General features: G+C 47.0%; 1 protein-coding gene across 3 annotated transcripts in view; it reads right to left on the minus strand.

The window, feature by feature from the left end:
- The window catches only part of TMEM178B (transmembrane protein 178B), a 518,981-nt gene that overhangs the window by 8,118 nt on the left and 488,083 nt on the right, over positions 1–22,780 (minus strand). For all 3 annotated transcript variants that reach the window (XM_063928967.1, XM_063928966.1, XM_063928968.1), the window contains exon 4: positions 7,679–7,816. In XM_063928967.1, coding sequence (XP_063785037.1) covers positions 7,679–7,816 — 138 coding nt within the window. The remainder of the gene's footprint in view (positions 1–7,678; positions 7,817–22,780) is intronic.

Below are 22,780 nucleotides of genomic sequence, written 5' to 3' on the forward strand. Positions count from 1 at the left end.
AGCTCTAACCACATCTAGAGATTGTGACTCAGTGAAACTGTCAGTAGCTACTGGCACCACAATAGGTTGGTTTATGTGGAAGGACGAAACCACCTTTGGAAGAAATTCTTGACGAGTTCTTAACTCTGCCCTATCTTCATGGAAGATCAGGTAAAGGCTCTTGTGAGACAAGGCCCCCAACTCAGACACCCGCCTTGCGGATGCCAAGGCCAAAAGCATCACCACTTTCCAAGTGAGAAACATCAATTCTATCTCCTGCAGAGGTTCAAACCAATCTGATTGAAGGAACTGCAACACCACATAAAGGTCCCATGGTGCCACTGGAGGCACAACTGGAGGCTGGATGTGCAGAACCCCTTTCATGAACGTCTGAACTTCTGGAAAGGAGGCCAATTGTTTTTGAAAGAAAACTGATAAGGCCGAAATCTGGACCTTGATTGACCCCAATCTAAGGTCCGCATACACACCAGCCTGCAGAAAATGGAGAAAACGTACCAACTCAAACTCTTCCGTAGGAGCCTTCTTGGATTCACACCAAGACACATATTTTCTCCAAATACGGTGGTAATGTTTTAACGTTACTCCTTTCCTGGCCTGAATAAGAGTGGGGATGACTTCCTTAGGAATACCCTTTCGGGCTAGGATCCGACGCTCAACAGCCATGCCGTCAAACGTAGCCGCGGTAAGTCTTGATACACACACGGCCCCTGCTGTAGTAGGTCCTCTCGAGGAGGAAGAGGCCGAGGATCTTCTATGAGCAACTCCTGAAGATCTGGATACCAAGCCATCCTTGCCCAGTCTGGGGCAATGAAGATTGCTCAAACTCTTGTTTTTCTTATTATTTTGAGAACTTTTGGAATCAGTGGAAGTGGAGGGAAAACATATACCGACCGAAACACCCACTGGGTCACCAGTGCATCCACTGCTATTGCTTGAGGGTCTCTCGACCTGGAACAATATCTCTGAAGCTTCTTGTCTAGACGAGATGCCATCATGTCTACTTGAGGAACTCCCCAAAGACTTGTCACCTCTGCGAAGACTTCTTGGTGGAGGCCCCACTCTCCTGGATGGAGATCATGTCTGCTGAGGAAGTCTGCTTCCCAGTTGTCCACTTCCGGAATGAAAATTGCTGACAGAGCTCTAACATGTCTTTCTGCCCAGAGGAGAATCCTTGTCACCTCTGCCATTGCCGCTCTGCTTTTCGTTCCGCCTTGCCTGTTTATGTACGCGACTGCTGTTACATTGTCCGACTGGATCTGCATGGGATCTTGAAGATATACCGCTTGTAGAAGGCCGTTGTAAATGGCTCTCAATTCCAGAACGTTTATGTGAAGGCAGGCTTCCTGACTTGACCATTTTCCTTGGAAGCTTTCCCCCTGTGTGACAGCTCCCCAGCCTCGGAGACTTGCATCCGTGGTTATTAGGACCCAGTCGTGAATCCCAAACCTGCGTCCCTCTAGTGCAGGCATTCCCAACCGCGGTCCTCAAGGCACACCAACAGTGCAGGTTTTAGTGATATCCAGGCTGCAGCACAGATGGTTAAATCAAAATAACTGAGGTACTAATTAAGTCACCTGTGCTGAAGCCTGGATATCACTAAAACCAGGACTGTTAGTGTGCCTTGAGGACCGTGGTTGGGAATGCCTGCTCTAGTAGGTGAGAACTGTGTAGCCACCACAAGAGCGAAATCCTGGCTTTGGGGGACAGGATTATTTTCCGGTGCATGTGTAGGTGGGATCCGGACCACTTGTCTAACAGGTCCCACTGTAATACTCTGGCATGAAATCAGCCAAACTGTATGGCCTCGTAGGCTGCTACCATTTTCCCCAACAACTGAATGCATTGATGGATCGACACCCTTGTTGGTTTCAATATTTATACAGAGGAAATGGGTCTAGACTGCACACCCTAGTGGTTGTAATGAAAGGTGCTATCTGCTGAGATTTTATGGTAATACAGGGGAAGAAATGGGTGCAGATGCACTATACAATCATTACTATAAATTACAGTATATAATATACTAAGAGGTTGTTAGCATATAATTGGCCAATGATACGGGCTTGCTCACCGCGTCGAGGTCACCTCTATCGAGCAAGTCCCTAACACTTTTGGGGTTCACACTGGGACGCAGGGCACCCCCAAATCAGCCCAGCCATGAACCCCCCCAAGGCATCACACTAGTGGAAAATCGTGAGGTGTAATAAAGTATAAGAGAAGCATAGGTAGTTACGGAGTGTAGAAAGTGTAGAAAGTTCCCCTGAACTGTTCTGTCTGGGCCACTCCAGGGCATCACACCCTAACACTTATAGTCACTATTTTTTCACTACCTCCTAAGTGTGTCATTTTATCCATGTATTTTTTTCACCCACTTTATATCTAATTTTAAAACACTTTCTACACTCCGTAACTACCTATGCTTCTCTTATACTTTATTACACCTCACGATTTTCCACAAGTGTGATGCCTTGGGGGGGTTCATGGCTGGGCTGATTTGGGGGTGCCCTGCGTCCCAGTGTGAACCCCAAAAGTGTTAGGGACTTGCTCGATAGAGGTGACCTCGACGCGGTGAGCAAGCCCGTATCATTGGCCAATTATATGCTAACAACCTCTTAGTATATTATATACTGTAATTTATAGTAATGATTGTATAGTGCATCTGCACCCATTTCTTCCCCTGTATTACCATAAAATCTCAGCAGATAGCACCTTTCATTACAACCACTAGGGTGTGCAGTCTAGACCCATTTCCTCTGTATAGTCTATACTATGTGTATAAATACACACCTGAAGTCTGAGATTACTTCATTCTGACTAGCACCCCTCCCCCACCTACCAAACTGATTTTAAGCAGGGACCTACATCTGACTGCACATCAATGATTCAGGCGTAATACAAAGTAAGTCCTATTATTTTCATACAGTGTCAGTCTATTTGGGGGTAAGCATTGGGACGTGGGGTCCCCTGAACTGTTCTGTCTGGGCCACTCCAGGGCATCACACCCTAACACTTAAAGTCACTATTTTTTCACTACCTCCTAAGTGTGTCATTTTATCCATGTATTTTTTTCACCCACTTTATATCTAATTTTAAAACACTTTCTACACTCCGTAACTACCTATGCTTCTCTTATACTTTATTACACCTCACGATTTTCCACTAGTGTGAGGCCTTGGGGGGGGTTCATGGCTGGGCTGATTTGGGGGTGCCCTGCGTCCCAGTGTGAACCCCAACAGTGTTAGGGACTTGCTCGATAGAGGTGACCTCGACGCGGTGAGCAAGCCCGTATCATTGGCCAATTATATGCTAACAACCTCTTAGTATATTATATACTGTAATTTATAGTAATGATTGTATAGTGCATCTGCACCCATTTCTTCCCCTGTATTACCATAAAATCTCAGCAGATAGCACCTTTCATTACAACCACTAGGGTGTGCAGTCTAGACCCATTTCCTCTGTATAGTCTATACTATGTGTATAAATACACACCTGAAGTCTGAGATTACTTCATTCTGACTAGCACCCCTCCCCCACCTACCAAACTGATTTTAAGCAGGGACCTACATCTGACTGCACATCAATGATTCAGGCGTAATACAAAGTAAGTCCTATTATTTTCATACAGTGTCAGTCTATTTGGGGGTAAGCATTGGGACGTGGGGTCCCCTGAACTGTTCTGTCTGGGCCACTCCAGGGCATCACACCCTAACACTTATAGTCACTATTTTTTCACTACCTCCTAAGTGTGTCATTTTATCCATGTATTTTTTTCACCCACTTTATATCTAATTTTAAAACACTTTCTACACTCCGTAACTACCTATGCTTCTCTTATACTTTATTACACCTCACGATTTTCCACTAGTGTGATGCCTTGGGGGGGTTCATGGCTGGGCTGATTTGGGGGTGCCCTGCGTCCCAGTGTGAACCCCAAAAGTGTTAGGGACTTGCTCGATAGAGGTGACCTCGACGCGGTGAGCAAGCCCGTATCATTGGCCAATTATATGCTAACAACCTCTTAGTATATTATATACAGTAATTTATAGTAATGATTGTATAGTGCATCTGCACCCATTTTTTCCCCTGGTTTCAATATTTGTTTGACCATTTTCTGGATTTCCAGAGCCTTTTCCACTGGAACAAATACTCTCTGTACTTCTGTGTCCAGAATCATCCCTAAAAGGACAATCTTGTCGTTGGTTACAACTGTGACTTTGGAAAATTCATGATCCAACCGTGTTGTTGGGAGTATTGACAGGGAGAGTGCAATGTTCTGCACCAACTGCTCCCTGGATCTCGCTTTTATCAGGAGATTGTCCAGATAAGGAATTATATTGACTCCTTTTTAACGAAGGAGGACAATCATCTCCGCCATCACCTTGGTGAATACCCTCGGTGCCGTGGAGAGTCCGAACGGCAACGTCTGGAACTAGTAATGGCAATCCTGTACTGCGAATCTCAGATAAGCTTGGTGAGGAGGATAAATGGGAACATGCAAGTAAGCATCCTTTATGTCTACTGACACCATGAAGTCCCCCTCCTCCAGACTGGAAATCACTACCCTCAGGGATTCCATCTTGAACTTGAACCTTTTCAGGTAGAGATTCAGATTTTTCAGGTTTAAAATCGGTCTGACCGAGCCGTCCGGCTTCGGAACTACGAAGAGGCTTGAATAAAAACCTTCTCCTTGCTGTGCCAAGGGTACCAGGACAATGACCTGATCCTGACATCATTTTTGAATTGCCGTTGTTATTGCCTCTCTTCCCGGAAGAGAAGCTGGCAAGGTCGATTTGAAAAGGTGGAGGGAAAATTACATTACTTCATTACTAAAGTAAACCCTCTCCTTGTGGTAAAAGAGGGGGCTTCGTAACTTCTAACACCTCCTTTATAGCTAAAATATGTTTTGAATACTTTTTTGCTAACTTAGGACCTATTCCCCTGGAATAACTAGTGTCGACACAGGAATCAGAGTCCGTGTCAGTATCAGTTTGTACTACTTGTGCAAATTTGTATGTGACCCAGAAAGGTCCCTGTGGATGAAAGGCAGAACTATTAAAAATCACATCTTTAACAGATTATTTTCATTTTCTGTATGAGATTCAGTCCAACCTCTTACTGATATGATTCACACTATCATGTAACCTTTCACAGAGTCAGGCTCTTGGTGTCATATTACACCTCTGTGTCCCTAACTGTCTCCACAGAGTTCCCTGCCACAGACATGTCAAACACGTGCAGAACCACGCCACAGACACTCCGGAATTTATAGGGGACAGACCCACAGTAAAATCTGTCAGAGGGACACAGATAGGATTTTGCCAGTTCACAACCCAGCGCCAGTAACACAATGTCTGTGAGCACAAAATGCCCACTGACATTCAGCGCTTTTATAATGTTAAGCACACAACTATATAGCACCAAATTCAATGTGGCCCCCCCTGTTTTGCACCCTGATACTTGTTCAGTAGTGGAGGAGGACCAGTGTTGTCTCTGCAGCCTGAGGAAAGAGAGAAAATGGCGCTGAGCAGTGTGCTGGCCGACTGAGGAGGAAGCTCCACTCTTCAATGGTGTGTTTCTCCTCAGCTTTTATGAGGTAATTTTTTATACTGGCGGGGGTAGGACTGTGCCTCAGCAACTTATGCCCCTTATTTATGCCAGTTTCCATAGGTTTCATGCTGCCCAGGGCACCCCCCCCCGCATCCTGCAGTGCCTGTGTATGTGTGGGCAACATGGCGCGCTGCGCTCCCGCCAGCCGCGCGGTACCTTTAGCCGTCACTTTCTTGTTTGAAGATCTGTCTTCTAACACTCACCTGTCTTCTGACTTCTGGCTCTGTGAGGGGGGTGACGGCGTGCTGTGGGAGTGAGCATCTAGGCACGGCTAGCGTTCAGTTCCCTTCAGGAGCTAATGGTGTCCTGTCAGCCAGAAGCAGAGCCATGAAACTCTTTAGGAAGTTGGTTCCTACTTCTGCCCCCTCAGTCCCACGAAGCAGGGAGTCTGATGCCAGCAGATCTCCCTGAAAATAAAAAATCTAACATAAGTCTTTTCAGAGAAACTCAGTAGAGCTCCTCAGAGTGCATCCAGTCGACCTGGGCACATTTCTAAAACTGAGGTCTGGAGGAGGGGCATAGAGGGAGGAGCCAGTTCACACCCAATGAAAAGTCTTTAGAGTGCCCATGTCTCCTGCGGATCCCGTCTATACCCCATGGTCTTGATGTCGTCCCCAGCATCCTCTAGGACGTATGAGAAAGGGGTATAATTTGGGGGTCTCCTGAACATGCCAGTATGTAATATACTACTTATGTACACAGAAGATACAGGCTTACTTGAGTAGTGCAAGATGGAAGAGAAGAACAGGTCATATAGCCTATGTAGCTTTAGGCTTGAAGACTGAATGCAGTCTGTCACAAATTAAGGTTACAATTAAGTCCTGCCTACATTGCAAAAATATTGGCGGTGCAAAACAGGAAAACAAATATACAGAAGTATTAGCAATGTAATGCAAATTAATGGCATCAGGGCTTCAGAGGAAATATCACATTGCATCAATTCCAGTGGCGTCACCGGGTCTGGCGACATCCGGTGCGCACTTTGTATCCCAGCACCCCCACTCACACCTCTCTAGCACTGAAAAGAGATGTGGCCTAACTTAAAGGGCATAGCCTGGCAGAAAATCCCGATGACATCAATTTGGGGGCGTGGCCAGCATACCCGGAGGTGCTTGGCTGCCCCCTGAGACTAGTGGCTGCACTTCTCTGTGGCAGGAGCCAGGTGCTGCAGGAGAATGACACACTGCAGCACCCGGCTCCTGTAACTGCAAAGGGTGACACTCAGGTGTGGCCCACACCCCATAGTGACATTCCAACTCAGAATCAGCCCCAAAGTGTGTGGAGAAGTCAGGGAGAGAGAGATAAAGTCCCAGCCAATCAGCTCCTAACTGTCATAGGCTGTGTTTGAAAAATGACAGTTAGGAACTGTTGGCTGGTACTCTGGGGTCTATGTACTAAGCCTTGAAGGTGAGCTAAAGTGTAGAGAGATAAAGTCCCAGCCAACCAGCTCCTAACAGTCATTTTTCAAACACATGGCAGTTAGGAGCTGATTGTTTGGTACTTTGCTTCATTGCAATCGCCCCCTTGCTGGCATTCTAGAGGCCGGGATCCCTGTGTCGGTATGCTGACCATTGGGATCCCAGCCGCTGGCAACCCATACCCAACACCTGTTATATATAGGGTACATTAAAATTGTCCTTTAGTTTGGACAACAAATATCTACTACAAATGGGAGAATATATTCCTTTCTGCAGAGGAATGAGAATTTCCATGCGTCCGCAGGCAGTTATATAAAGGACAGAGCGGTCTATTCATGAAGCAGTGAAAAGTGTGGAGAAGTGAGCCAGTGGAGAAGTTGCCCATGGCAACCAATCAGCATTAAAGTAACTTTTCTAATTTGCATACTATACAATTGTACGGATCAGCTGATTGGTTGCCATGGGTGACTTTTCCACTGGCTCACTTCACCACCCTGCTTCATGAATAGACCCCAGAGAATGATACAGGGTGGGCAGCAAAGTTTTGTGTCTGCCACTCCACCAGGAAAGAGTTCCTTTCCATTTAATGATCAGGAAGGTACCCTGTGGTGTTAGCAAAGCCCGTAGAGGTTTGTGGCTTGGAATCTACTTACCTCCCATGAGGAACAGTAGACCAGCGACATACTGCATCAGCCCCCTGTCCCAGCAACAGCCTAACACTCCGATGATCCAACCAAACAGAATAATGGCCACTGCCATACCCATGAATCCAGCCGTCATCCTGCGTAAATCTGTGGGAACAAAGGTCAGAATGATCAGACAGGGTCTGCGGACATGACTCTCCTCTGACACCGGTAGTAATAAGACACCCCCCCTCCCAGTGTTGGACTGGGGCATGTAGGGCCCACCGGGGGAATGCTGTGGTAGGGGCCTTTGTTAGGGGTGTGGCCAGTCTGCAGAGGGGGTGTGGCCTGCCACCTCATTGGTTTGACTAACCATTAGGGAATGCAACGTCTGGGCCCCTTCATAAATATACACAGTAAATTCAGCTGCTGCATGCATTATAATGTACCAGATTAATAACAGCAATGCACTGTAGAAAATACACCATAGTACAGTATAAGGTAACATGTGTATAATGTATAATTCAAGTGCACAGTCTGGAACCTGATCCTTAGAGCAGGAGGTGGGGCCCCAGGCAGTAGGGCCAACCGGTGGTTTCCCCTGTAACCCTGTGGGCCAGTCCAAGCCTGCACCCTCCAACTGTACCTTTTTGGCAGGTACAGTACGTTTTTTTTATGGTCTGTACCGATTTTTGGCTCTCCAAATGTCCATTGAAAGTATAGGAAAAGGGGCGTGGTCATTTACATGTGGCCACGCCCCCCTTTGGAATTATACTGATTTTTATGTGTAAAATGTAGGAGGGTATGAACACACCGCCATGGATACACTGTAGACACCCGGCAATAAGCACCCGACCGCTGGACAATATCGGCCCTCATTCCGAGTTGTTCGCTCGCAAGCTGCTTTTAGCAGCTTTGCACACGCTAAGCCGCCGCCTACTGGGAGTGAATCTTAGCTTAGCAAAATTGCGAACGAAAGATTCGCAATATTGCGAAAAGACTTCTCTGTGCAGTTTCTGAGTAGCTCGAGACTTACTCTGCCACTGCGGTCAGTTCAGTGCTTGTCGTTCCTGGTTTGACGTCACAAACACACCCAGCGTTCGCCCAGACACTCCTCCGTTTCTCCAGCCACTCCCGCATTTTTCCCAGAAACGGTAGCGTTTTTTCAAACACTCCCATAAAACGGCCAGTTTCCGCCCAGAAACACCCACTTCCTGTCAATAACATTACGATCACCAGAACGAAGAAAAACCTCGTAATGCCGTGAGTAAAATACTTAACTGCATAGCAAATTTACTTGGCGCAGTCGCAGTGCGAACATTGCGCATGCGCAGTTAGCGGAAAATCGCTGCGATGCGAAGAAAATTACCGAGCGAACAACTCGGAATGACCACCAATATCATTACAACAAATCTGTTGCACTTTTAAGACAATTCAATAAACTTTCACTTACACAGAATAGGAGCTGAGTACTTGGAAGTTGTACTGTGCCACTGTCTAATACAACTGACCACACATTCAGCAGTTATATTGGGCAATGAGAACATCTTGGTTGAAAATCACACACAAGTAATTGTTTTCTTTATGAGAAATGCAAAAACATAAGATCGCATTTCCCAAAATTAGTTTATTGAGATGAAGTGTAAGCGGTACATGTAATAACTGGCGACTTGCTGACGTCGGGCCGGGAATCCCATCTAGGTGCTTGAGTACACAACCAAGGAGACTTGCACTGACACAAGGTGCAGCGTTACCGATACGGAGATAATCGCATTCCTTATTCTGGTACAAGTCGTATTAATTGCATAACATGAATCTTTTTCTTAGAAAACATGTAGTTATATCTACTGACGTCTCTGAGTATTAGAAGCATGTATTTCTCCTATGCAAAAATGCCATAAATTGCAATTCTCTCCAATTAATCTGTTGATTGTTGCATCTCCAATATTTACCATTCTACCTGCGCTCAGGTCTGTAAAATGGTGCATTGCATATTTCTGGCCTGTGTGGCGGTGAATGGCTAAAACCTAATACTAGGTATTTCCATGTCTCTATAAGCACAGTATAAATGACTGCATTTAGCACACTGTAACCTGGAGTCTGACTACAGAATGGGCTGCTGCTGATCTCTGACTATACTGAGTACAAATATATCAGAAGCACACTTTTTTTTTTTTTTGGGGGGGGGGGGGGGGGGTTTCCAGTTGCACAGAATCCTCCTGAAGCTGAGTTTTTGCAGTTTGATCATACTTCCCAAGATTGGGGAGGTTGGTAGCTAGACATTGGATGATGGCCTTACAGACTGGGGTGTGGCCATGCAGCAAGCCCAGTTCTTCCCATGCTCTCCCTCTCAGCAAGTGAGAGTTCCAATCCTTGCCCCTCCTCCGCGGGACACTGTGGCCTATGGGCAGTCCAGGTTTTCAGTGCCTGAAACATAGGACTGCCAAAATCAAGATTGTTGTGAGGTCTGGCTTGATGACCCCCTTATATCATCTTGTCGCTCATCCATTTGGTTAGTCTCCAGACCTGTGCAACCAGATTGCCTAACTAGTAGGCAGAGGTAGGTCAGTCATTCACAGCACTTCAGTGGGCAGGATATTCCTGTCTAGGGTTGTACATGTAAGGTTCTGCCATTGATGATTTCAGAAAACCACAGATGGATTAAATCATACATGTAGAATATTGTATACTGCCATCTAGTGTTATAATAGCTGTGTGACCCTCTCCCTGTCATTCTTGTCTGTAAAGAAGAAGAGTATTAAATAGACATGAAATCAATTATTTGGAAACACCATCGCTGCCTTGAAGGATTAACACAAAATATATGACAGTACACTTTCACAACAAAGCGAGACTCCAACATTGAAACTTATGAAACAGCACCACCTACTGACCCTCCAGTGTAACTTATCATGTCATGCTTATCCTGCAGCTGTTGCTATACTTCAACATTATCTACACTACAAGCCCTTTCACTATGCATATTAGCAACAAGAAATATCAGAAGCAAGACAAAATAATTGGTTGTCCCTGGCATACAAATCTGAAAAGAATAATGTTGACGTTGCTCATTTCACACTGCCTTATTTCTGTTAAAGTCTGTCCCCTATCATGTCACCAAATTGGGCTATTCAAGTTGCTGTTAGCGCCAGGTATATCACAGTGTACTTTTTTAATATTTATTTTACTAGTTTTAATATAATGCTATAAATTTAGATCTAAGCGATCGCTACTGCCATCAAGCCCGTTAATTTTGGCAATTATGATCATTACCAATTTCCAGTCATCAAAGACAGAGGTTTGAGAACTAATGTATACGAACATCAACAGCGTTCACTTACATCCATTGATGTTTCTTACGTAAAGGTTTAAAATATATAATGAAATGCTTTTATTTGTAGAGAGAAGTTTAAGACTTAAGGATACAAATTAAACAGTCCCAGCTGAGCTACGGCTGAAGGCCATAAGAGGGGTTGTGTCTAACGTTATGTGGAAATCTCTGCAAACCAACATGCCTGAACTCTGGTATCAGCCTCCTGCAGGAAAGAAGTTAGGAGTTCACCCTTTGCATTGTGGGTAACATGCCCCACATCTAGGCTGGAAATCAGAATTCAGACAATGACATCAAAAGAGCTCTCCGTTCTCATAGGTTTAATGTCAAATCGCCAACGTTGTGACCAATTTTTGATATCTAGAAAGTAACGGACGTCATTGTCAGCAAAGGAATTGGCCCAGCCACTCACAACCCAGACCCTGGACCAACAGGCCCGCTATTGTCTTGGACTGACCACAGCAGCCCAGTGCTCATTTGAAGCATAGATTTTTTTTGTAGGTCACTAAAAGAAGCTGTTAACAGACCCCTCTGCTAAGAAAGCCTTAAAGAACTACTTACCCGCCGACTGACATTTTCAGGAATAAACCATGTAGGTTAAAAAAGAATAATTGTTCAGTGAAAACTTGACTTTCTACTGTATCTGTTACAAAGCATAGTATTATTCCCCTGAGCAATCACAGACGGCTTGAATTCTGTAGAATTTCCTGGAGCTAGAAAAGGGTCAGAGGCGGGCGACAAAACTAATCAAGGGCATGGAGAAGCTGGAATACGAGGAAAGGCTTGCAAGGCTAGGCATGTTTACATTGGAAAAGAGGAGATTAAGAGGGGACATGATCAACACAGAGCTCGGGAGGGACCTGTTTTCTATAAGATCAGCGCAGAGGACACGTGATCACTCGCTTAGGTTAGAGGAGAGGAATTTCTGCACATTGAGGCCAAAAGGTTTTCACAGTAAGGACAATACGTGTTTGGAATTCCCTGCCTGAGAGAGTAGTAATGGCGGACTCAGTCAACACCTTTAAGAATGGGTTAGATAAATTCCTTTTGGATAAAGATATTCAGGGTTATGGTGCGTAGGCACGCATTATAGTTAATATAACTAGTCCTAACATAAAAATAACTAGTCCTATAATAAGACTGCATAGGAGACCACAAATAGTTTGAACTCGATGGACAATTGTCTTTTTTCAACCTTAGTTACTATGTATGTATGTTAAAATTGCTGAGACTGCAGTTATTTCAGTTGCTGTGACATCACTTCCCTTACCATGCATATTGCTCAACCAATCCGCACAGACCATTTATGCAGAGGGAGCTGTGACCCTGTTAGTGATTTGTACCCCCCATCAATCCATATTTTGGAACTTGGACACGGACATATGGGCTAGTCACTTTGCTGTAGACTGCCACCAACCCATACTTGCCTACCCTCCCGGAATGGCCGGGAGGCTCCCGAAAATCGGGTGACCCTCCCGGCCCCCCGGAAGAGCAGGCAAGTCTCCCGATTACAGGGGTCCCCCCCTGCCCGGCTGCCCACTTAGCGAGTGAAGTGGGCGGTCCGGGCAGGCGATGACGCGATTCTTGTTGAATCGCGTCATGCAAGCCACGCCCCACACTGTATAATGCCGGTAATTGCGGCATTACACAGTGGGGGGCGTGGCTTGCATGACGCGATCCAGCAGCCACGCCCCGTCCCTCCTCTGGCTTGCCCCCTTGCCGCCTCCAGCCCACCACCATTCTACTATGCCAAACAGAACGGATCAGGATGTACTTTCCAGCAGTCTTTTATCCATACTACCAGGACAGCAAGGACGTCCATTAGAATTGTGGACTGTCTGCTTTTGTTAGTAAAGCAGAATACAGCGACAGTTAATATATCGAAAAACTCTATGTAGATGGGATAATGCTGACACCATGCTGACGCATTTGTAATGTCAGGTAATCCGTGTCAGCGTTATACCTTTAAACATGATGGTTCAAGATCATGTTTCAAGTTATAATGCCGACACAGCAAAAATTGCTTCAAGAAACTTTACAACCGTGTCGGCATAATGCTCTATTCTCCCGTCCACATACGTTTTGTCGGCATATTGCCTATAGACAAACTAGCTACTTTGCATACGGAATCATAGGGTCGACTCACTTAGGTCGACAGCCATTAGGTCGACCACCATTGGTCGACAGTGACTAGGTCGACACCTGAAATAGGTCGACATAGTCATTAGGTCGACAGGAACAATATCAACATGGAAAGAAGGTCGACATGAGGTTATTTTGTGTGTTTTTTGGTGTCGGTTTCTTCGTAAAGTGACCGGGAACCCCAATTAGTGCACCGTGTCCCCTCGCATGGCTCACGAGCTTCAGGCAAGGTTCCTCGCTCCGCTACCGATGCGCTCGGCACAGGTTACTATTGTAAAGTATAAAAAAGTTAAAAAAATGAAAGAAAAAAAATAAGAAAAACTCGTGTCGACCTTTTCCCATGTCGACCTAGTACATGTCGACCAATTGTGGTTGACCTAATGACTGTCGACCTAGAGAGCGGATATCAGGAACACAAGGGGTGTATGTACTAAGCAGTGACAAAAGTGGAGAAGTGAGCCATTGGCGAAGTTGCCCATGGCAACCAATTAGCATTGATGTACCATTTAGAATTAACATACTATAAAAGTATACAGAGCAGCTGATTGGTTGCCATGGGCAACTTCTCCACTGACAATTTTATCACTGCTTCAGTGGCGTAACTACTGCCCCCGCAGCCCTCGCGGTGGCTTGGGGGCGAGGGGCTGCGGGGGCGCCACTGATTTACAGCAGACTGACATGCAGACGAGCGTCCGCATGTCAGTCTGCGGTCTCCTTCCCTCCGCCGCTTGTTGGAGGGACACGGAGGGCACAGCGCGCCTCCCTGTGTCCCTCCTGCTGCATCATCTCCGGCGGCCGCGGGTCTAATAGGGGGAAGTGCCGTCCGTGACCTCTAATTGGCTCACGAACCGGCACTTCCCCCTATTAGACCCGCGGCCGCCGGAGATGATGCAGCAGGAGGGACACAGGAGAGGCGAGCTGTGCCCTCCGTGTCCCTCCAAAAAGCGGCGGCGGCGGCGGGGGGGCGGAAGGTGGGGGAAGAAATATCTGGCACTGGGGGCATATATGGCACTGGGGCATATATGGCACTGGGGGGGGGAATATCTGGCACTGGGGGCATATATGGCACTGGGGGGGGAATATCTGGCACTGGGGGCATATATGGCACTGGGGGGGAATATCTGGCACTGTGGGCATATATGGCACTGGGGGGGAATATCTGGCACTGGAGGCATATATGGGACGGGGGAAATATCTGGCACTGGGGGCATATATGGCACTGGGGGCATATCTGGCACGGGGGGCATATGTGGCACTGGGGGGGAATATCTGGCACTGGGGGCATATGTGGCACTGGGGGGGTATATGTGTACCTGGCACATGGGGGGGGGGCTATATTTGGCACTGGGGCATGTGAGTACCTGGCACCGTGGGGGAATATCTGGCACTGGGGACATATGTGGCACTGGGAGCACAGCCCTAGCAACAAGGACTACCTCCTAGCAACGAGCATGACACCCAGTGCACGAAACACCTGGCAACGAGCATGACACCCAGTGCATGAAACCCCTGGCAACGAGCATGACACCCTGAGCATGAAAACCCCTGGCACCGTGCATGGAACCAAGAGTATGAAACCCCTGGCAACGAGCATGACACCCAGTGCATGAAACCCCTGACAACGAGCAGGTAATTGAAAAGTAATTAGAAGCCTTACTGTAGGACTTAATGTGTAATGGGCATTACGGTGTGTGGCATAATGTATCACGGACATTGCGGTGTGTGTCATAATGTGTCACAGGCATTACGGTGTATGGTATACTATATCGCGGGCATTGTGATATGTGGTATAATGTCTCAGGGTCATTGCAGTGTGGCATAATGTATCACGGACATTGCGGTGTGTGTCATAATGTGTCAGGCATTACGGTGTGTGGTATACTATATCACGGGCATTGTGGTATGTGGTATAATGTCTCAGGGTCATTGCAGTGTGGCATAATACATAACGGGCATTGCGGTGTGTGGCATAGGGTATAACGGGCTGGGCATTGCGGTATGTGTCACAGGCATTACTGTGTATGGTATACTATATCACGGGCATTGTGGTATAATGTCTCAAGGTCATTGCAGTGTGTGGCATAATGTGTCACAGGCATTGTATGTGCTATAATGTATCGGGCATTGCAGTGTGTGGCATAATGTATCGCGGACATTGCGGTGTGTGTCATAATGTGTCACAGACATTGTATGTGCTATAATGTATCAGGGGCAGTGCAGTGTGTAGCATAATGTATAACTGGCATTGCGATTCCTGTCATAATGTGTCACAGGCATTACGGTGTGTGGCATAATGTGTCGGGGGCATTACGGTGTGTGGCATAATGTGTCACAGGCATTACGGTGTGTGGCATAATGTGTCGGGGGCATTATGGTGTGTGCATATTGTGTCATGTGCATTATTGTGTGTGGAATAATGTCTAAGGGCCATTGCAGTATGTGGCATAATGTATACTGGGCATTACTATAAGGAGGAAAAATGACAAATAATGTAAGGGGCATGAATCAGGATTATTTTTCTTTCCTGTGGTGGCCAACGTATGGGCGTGCAGGTTGCAAAACTGGGGTATAAGGTAGTCTTTTCCTGCAATACCACGCCCCTTTATGCGAAACCACGCCCATTCCAACGAAACCACGCCCTTTTTTGCCCTTTCTTGCTCCCAATTATGGAGCATGAAGGGGGGGGGGGGGCGCCGGAGAATTTTTTGGCTTGGGGGAGAAAAATTTCTAGTTACGCCACTGCACTGCTTAGCACATATCCCAGTTACACGCAGCCTTGGTATATGTCGGTCTTTGTCGCTCAACTCCTTTTACTTTCCTCTGGAGTCCGAAGCTCCAACCTGCAGAAAACCAGCCTCCAAGAAGGCCGGAGCATGAGGGAAACTGTGCTTGGGGAAACCCCGGCAGAATCTCAAGCGATTTTTAGAGCGTGCAGCCGACCTGCTTAAAAAGGCTGCTACAAATTAAAAGCAGCGGGGTGCTGACGTTATCTCAACTCGCATCTGCATATTTAGGAGAGACGAAGCTGAAAGGGGTCAAGCGCACAAATGTACACCACAGCGAGGTGAGTCAACGCTGCAATCAAAGACGGTGGGCCCGGTCCCCAGATGCCAATCATAAAGGCCTGACAAACCGCGCTTACTCTGTGGCGGGCGAAGGGCTGCGCATTAATCATTCCCACTTCCAAACAGCTCCCAGAACAACATTTCCAGACAGCTGTAACGTAAACCCATGGCCTGGCACCTTCCAGCGGCAGAAAAGATCCCTGCGGCCCGCAGCCAATAATCACCCCCCCCCACCACCACCTTGTATATCTGAGAACCAAATGAAATTGTACAGGTGCAATGAATCTCAGCCACGGACAGCGCGCAATTTAGGAAAAACATCTCTTAACTAATGTGTCTGTTTATATTAGAGGCTCGCCGGCCTCCTCACAGACCTCTTATCCGCGTTCTTCCAGGCGCAGGCCGGCGGTTATATAAAACGATGGAAACATCGGGACTGAGATCAGATGATTTATTAAATGAAACAAGGAAATGTGCTGGAAATAAATGGTTTTACACCAGAAATGATGTATCTGCAAATACCGTGGTGAGATGTACTGATCTGATCTCGGCCTTCATGGGGTTTGTACTGTATGGGGGTCATTCCGACCCGATCGCTCGCTGCAGTTTGTCGCAGGGCAGCGATCTGGTCGGAACTGCGCATGCGCTGGCACCGCAGAGCGCCGCTGCATGGCAGCTTTCGTTGCCTAGCGGTCTGAGACAGAGGCGGTCGCTGGGCGGGAGGGGGGAGCGGTCCGGCCAACGCAGGCGTGGCCGGACCGTTGGGGGGGCGGGCCGCGGCGGCTGCGTGACGGCTCACGCAGCTGCTGCGGCCAGCGGCAGCGACAATTAACTCCCGGCCAGCCGCAGGAGCTGCGCTGGCCGAGAGTTACTCCTCAAATACAAAGGCATCGCTGCTGTGCAATATGCTTGTATTTGTGCGGGGGGGGGGGGGGGGGGGGACTGACATGCGGGGCGGACTAGTCCTGTGCTGGGCGTCCCCCCGCATGTCAGGGAAGATGATCATAGCTGTGCTAAATTTAGCGGTTCCGGCATGAATGGTCGACCATGTTATGGTCGACAGTCATTAGGTCGACCACTGTTGGTCGACATTGACATGGTCGACACATGAAAATGGTCGACACGTGAAAAGGTCGACACAGGTTTTTTTTTTTTACTTTTTTTGGTGTCGTTTTTTGCGTAAAGTGACTGGGAACCCCAATTAGTGCACCGCGTCCCCTCGCATGGCTCGCGGCTTCGGGGCATGGTGCCTTCGCTCCGCTACCGCTTCGCTCGGCACAGATTACCGTTCCAATCGTAGTCCACGTGGATCGTAAAGTATGGAAAAATTCCCCAAAAGAAAAAAAAGTTAAAAAAACTCACGTCGACCTTTCCATGTGTCGACCATTTCCATGTGTCGACCATGTGGCCACGTCGACCATGTCAATGTCGACCAATAGTGGTCGACCTAATGACTGTCGACCATAACATGGTCGACCATGTGAACGGATACCAAATTTAGCACAGCTACGATGAACTCGGAATGACCCCCTATATGGGGACATTAAAGCGTAACCTTTTGTGGACTGTGGGTCTTATTCAGCTGTGCGCCATGTCGCAAAGTACTGATTATCAGTCATCTGTGCCGGAACCGTACTGCGCATTTACCGTATGGGTCTGCAACGTCGGACGCAGTAACGTCATCAGACTGTCAGTGAGTGACAGTTGGATGCTGTTTGGAGGTGGACTCCACTACCTAAAATGAAGGGGTGTTGTCGCTCTTGTGGAGGAGGGACGAGGCCGGGATCTCCTTCCCGCCCTTTTTGTGGCATCTGCGGTGGCCGGCTTGCACGACCGCATGGGTCACGCTGGCAGCCAGTTGTGTCGCAGAGGATCCGGGTCCCTTGTACTAGGACACTGCACGGATTACTAATGCAAGCATGACGCGACGCACCCTGCTGCATTACCATATTAGCGCTATCACTGCTGCTTCTATATAAGTAGTATCAGCTCCGTCACTGCAATATACTACGGTGCTTTCTATACTGCGATCGGGCTCCAATTCCACACAGGATCTTGCAGGCATCAGCTGATTTACGTTTGCCGCTGTCTGACTTCTGCTGTCCTTTCCTGTACGTGTAAAACTACCCCTGGAGCACGGTGTCACATCTGATTACTCCTCCTGCGCGTCACCTGGTGGCACAGCACCTCCTCCCTGGCCTGGCGGGGCTCAGCATCTTGCAGGTGGATAGCAGAAAGGAAAACTCACCCCTGCTGATGAGACGGACAAACGGGCAACGTCAACATTTGCCTATAGGCACCTGCTGGACAGATGGACAATTTCTGCTCCCTGCGTCTCACAGGCCGCCCAGCAGTGGGAGCTGTGGAGTGTGACGACAATAACTGTGTGTATAGAGTAAGACAGACACAAACCATCCAATATTTTAAGTCAGAGCCTCTTTATGGGGTCTATTCATGAAGCAGTGATAAGAGCGTAGAAGTGAGCCAGTGGAGAAGTTGCTCATGGCAACCAATCAGCATTGAAGTAACATTTATAATTTGCATACTATACAATTGTACGGAGCAGCTGATTGGTTGCCAACTTCTCCACAGGCTCACTTCTCCACTCTTTTCGCTGCTTCATGAATGACCCCCTAAGTGAGAGAACGATGGGTATTGTATGCGACTAAACCTGCAACAACCTGTCAGCTCCTCTCCATAGAACTATTATATTCTGCTGTATAGATCCACAGGATTAAAATGGTAATCAGGTTTAGTTTATTTTCATGGACTCTTTTCAATGGCGCCGTCCCTGCCTCTGTATGTGTGCCAGGACAGCTCTGCACAAACCCCGTAAAACGCCGTTTACACGTTTGTGCTCCACGCTCTGCAGCCCTGTCCATTTCCGCAGCATAAAAAGGTCCAATCTTTTACGGTAGCATTAAATAAGCCACTTCTGGACTTCATGCAAGGTGCTCTACCATTACAGAAAATGCTTTTTAATAGAAGGTAGAGGGTATAAAGAGATATTAAATACTGTCAGGCGGCCCTCCACGCTCCCCGCTCTTGCTCCATTTTCAAGTTTTGTCTCGTATTAACATTTAAATTGAAGACGTCTTTTCCGCCGGCCTGGTCGGGAGAAGGGGAGAAAGAGATAGGAAAAGACAGGCCATCTGCATATAAATAGAAACTAGTTAAAAGAAGACGAAAAACTAGCCTGAGAGAGAGAATCTTTATATTAACCCTTTAGGACGGCACAATAAATAGAGATTACAATGCAATTTGTTTTATATACTGTATTTGGAACTGTGGCAAGATCAAAGTTGCAGCCTTCTATGAGTGTGTACTTTATTACCGTATACTGGTCTCCGGAAGTGGAGTTGTGGCTTTTGCACTATAATAAGACCCCTATGACAGGGGCAGTTTCTCCGTCTCACTATGGGTCCTAATTCAAGTTTGATTGCAAAACAACATTTTCCTCTAATGGGCAAAACCATGTGCAGTGCAGGTGGGGCAGATGTAACATGTGTAGAGAGAGTAAGATTTGGGTGGATAATATTGTTTCTGTGCAGGGTAAATACTGGCTGCTTATGTTTGCACTGTAATTTAGATTTACGTTTGAACACACCCCACCCAAATCTAACTCTTTCTGCACGTGTTACATCTGTCCCACCTGCAGTGCAACATGGTTTTGCCCATTAGAGGAAAATGTTGTTTTGCAATCAACCCTGAATTAGGCCCGTGGTCTTTTAAGCCCGCAACGAATGCAGCTGCTTGCACTGACTCTACCATAAGCCTCTGTGTAACCAGGGCCGGTTCTAGACCTTGTGGCGCCCAGGGCGAAAGTTTGTCCGGCAGCGGGATGGTAAGTATTGGGATACTGATATGTAAGTGTTTCATTATGGGGTTGAGGGAGGGACCGCCTTCAAAGCAATGACACTCCCTAAAAACTACACAAGCTCCACCCCTTGAAGTTGACATTCAAAATATCAGCCTGCAAGACAAAAATCACTTTAGCATTCAGTAAGGTAATGCGCCACTTTGCACATGGCCTACCATTAGATGGTGCTAAAGCTTACATAGGAATTCATTTAATTGTGATTGTGCTATTTATCAAACTCTCTGACGCTTGACCCTGACAGATTACATTATCTAAAGATAGTATTTTGTACGCAGCTCTATAGGGCAATCTGGTGTGCCATGTGTGGCGTTTACACACTGTTGCGTCATTGCCCATTGTCCACATCCCCTACAAATTTGCAGCCCGTGCACTCCACAGGGGGCACCATTTCAATCCAAAGGGGATGGTGGGCCAAGGGGAAGGGCACCCGCTTTCTACCTTGCATGTGGGAAGCAGGTCCCTCCTCCTCGGCCGGCTCCATCTTCCCAGTGATATTGGGAATATGGCGCATGTGCACTAGAGAGCACAGTGCCAGAGTCTTTGCTTTCAATGTGCGGGCGCCATCTTCCCGAAGATATCATTGTGAAGACTATACCGGCCTTAAGTATAGTTATCTCCAGAGGGGGGGCAGCAGACCCGGGACCCTCCAGCAGCATCGATTCTAAAACTATGTGGGGAGATGTATCAAGCCCTGGAGAAAGATAAGTCAAGACAGAGAAAGTACCAACCAATCAGCTCCTAGTTGTCCATTTTCAAATACAGCCTGTAAAGTGGCAGTTAGGAGCTGATTGGCTGGTACTTTATCTCTCTCCACTTTATCACTCTCCAAGTTTTGATGCATCTCCCCCTATATATATATATATTTTTATATATATATATATATATATATATATATATATACAGTATATATATATATATATTTGTTGTTGTATTGGTTCAGAACTGAGTATGCAACTTAGATTGAGGCATTTGATCCATCGGCGTTCAGGTAGTGTAATAGAGCAGACGAGGGCCGGGATTGAATGAAGTCAGCGTTCGGCGGCCGTGCGGGATGCCGGCTGAACTTGGGCTTTTCTTTAAAGGGGCAATCCTGTACAAGGCTAAACCATGCCCAAAACAAAGGTCAGAGTTCGGCCGGCATCCCGCTTGGCCACCGAACTTAAACTCATTACATCCCTATAGCTTGTTACATGCTAATTATTCATTCTTCATGGGCTGGCAACAATCTCCCTAAAATCAAACATCTGGAAACCCCCCTCCAGAAATCCTGCGTTTGCCCCCGTTGCAGTTCCCAAAACTAGAAGGTAGCAATTTCATGTTTGCCCCTGTGAAAGTTCTGCTCATATTGGGGCAGATGTATTAAGCCTGGAGAAGTGATAAAGCAGTGATAAGTGGAAGGTGATAATGCACCAGCCAGTCAGCTCCTAACTGTAAATTTACATACTGGAGCTGATTGGCTGGTATGCTACCACCTTGCACTTATCACTACTTTATCACTTCTCCAGGCTTAATACATCTGCCCCAGTGACTATAACATGCAATTAGACGCCCACCTTAACTCTAAAATCCTGCACTTGCCCTAGGGGCTAATTCAGACCTGATCGCTCGCTAGGTTTTTTTTGCAGCCCTGCGTTTGCATAGTCGCCGCCCATAGGGGAGTGTATTTTAGCTGTGCAAGTGTGCGAACGCATGTGTAGCAGAGCTGTACGAACAGAACTTGTGCAGTCTCTGAGTAGCCCAGGACTTACTCAGCCGCTGCAATCACAACAGCCTGTCCGGGACCGGAATTGACGTCAGGAACCCTCCCTGCAAACGCTTGGACACGCCTTCATTTTTTTCCAACCACTCCTAGAAAACGGTCAGTTGCCACCCACAAACGCCCTCTTCCTGTCAATCTCCAATGTGAACATCCGTGCGAATGGATTGTTCGCAGAAACCCATCGCTGAGTGGCGATCCGTTTTGTACCCGTGTGACACGCCTGCGCATTGCGATGCATACGCATGCGCAGTTTAGACCGGTGACTATGTGAACGCAGGACTGAAAAAAAAACCTAGCAAGCGGACAGGTCTGAATTAGGCCCCTAGTCCTGTCCAATCACATGTGGGGAAAAAACCTTTTTTTCAACATTTTTTGTCTTCTACACGACTGGACAGAAAGTCAGAAACAAGACAACCATGACCATTTACTTTTGTAAGTCTCCCCCCTTCACTCACCAGAAATGTATACGTTAAGAAAGAAGTAAAAAATACATCAATACATGAAATATGTGATAATTACAGGCCAGCGCTCGTCAGAATCTCTGCACCGCGATGATTAGAGGTCAAGCAATAAGAGGAAAGTCAAAATCTTGTTGGAACAAACCCTCCCAGTCCTTAGTTTTTTTTTTCCTATGGCGTGGTTGAGATTCAGCTAACAGGGGTTATACAGCAGTAAAATGAATAGGGCTCAGCGTGATTCTATTTAGCGATAAACAGACACGCTGTGTTAATTAAGAGAATTGCGTTTTGCCAGCAAAAAATAGCCCAGCAGGGCGTCTGTCCCGCTGATCAAAGAGCAAACTTCCTGATGGAATCTTAAAATGCATTAGGCATGAAATTGCATTTTTGTGAAGGGGGAATGAGGCCTATAGTGAGAGCGTATGGAAGAGAGAGATAGGGGACGGACGGAGGAGGTGGAAGCCGGCAAGGACGGACAACTGGAGTTGTAGGGAAGG

This window comes from Pseudophryne corroboree, chromosome 6 (genome assembly GCF_028390025.1).
Source record: "Pseudophryne corroboree isolate aPseCor3 chromosome 6, aPseCor3.hap2, whole genome shotgun sequence".
NCBI classification, from domain to species: domain Eukaryota; kingdom Metazoa; phylum Chordata; class Amphibia; order Anura; family Myobatrachidae; genus Pseudophryne; species Pseudophryne corroboree.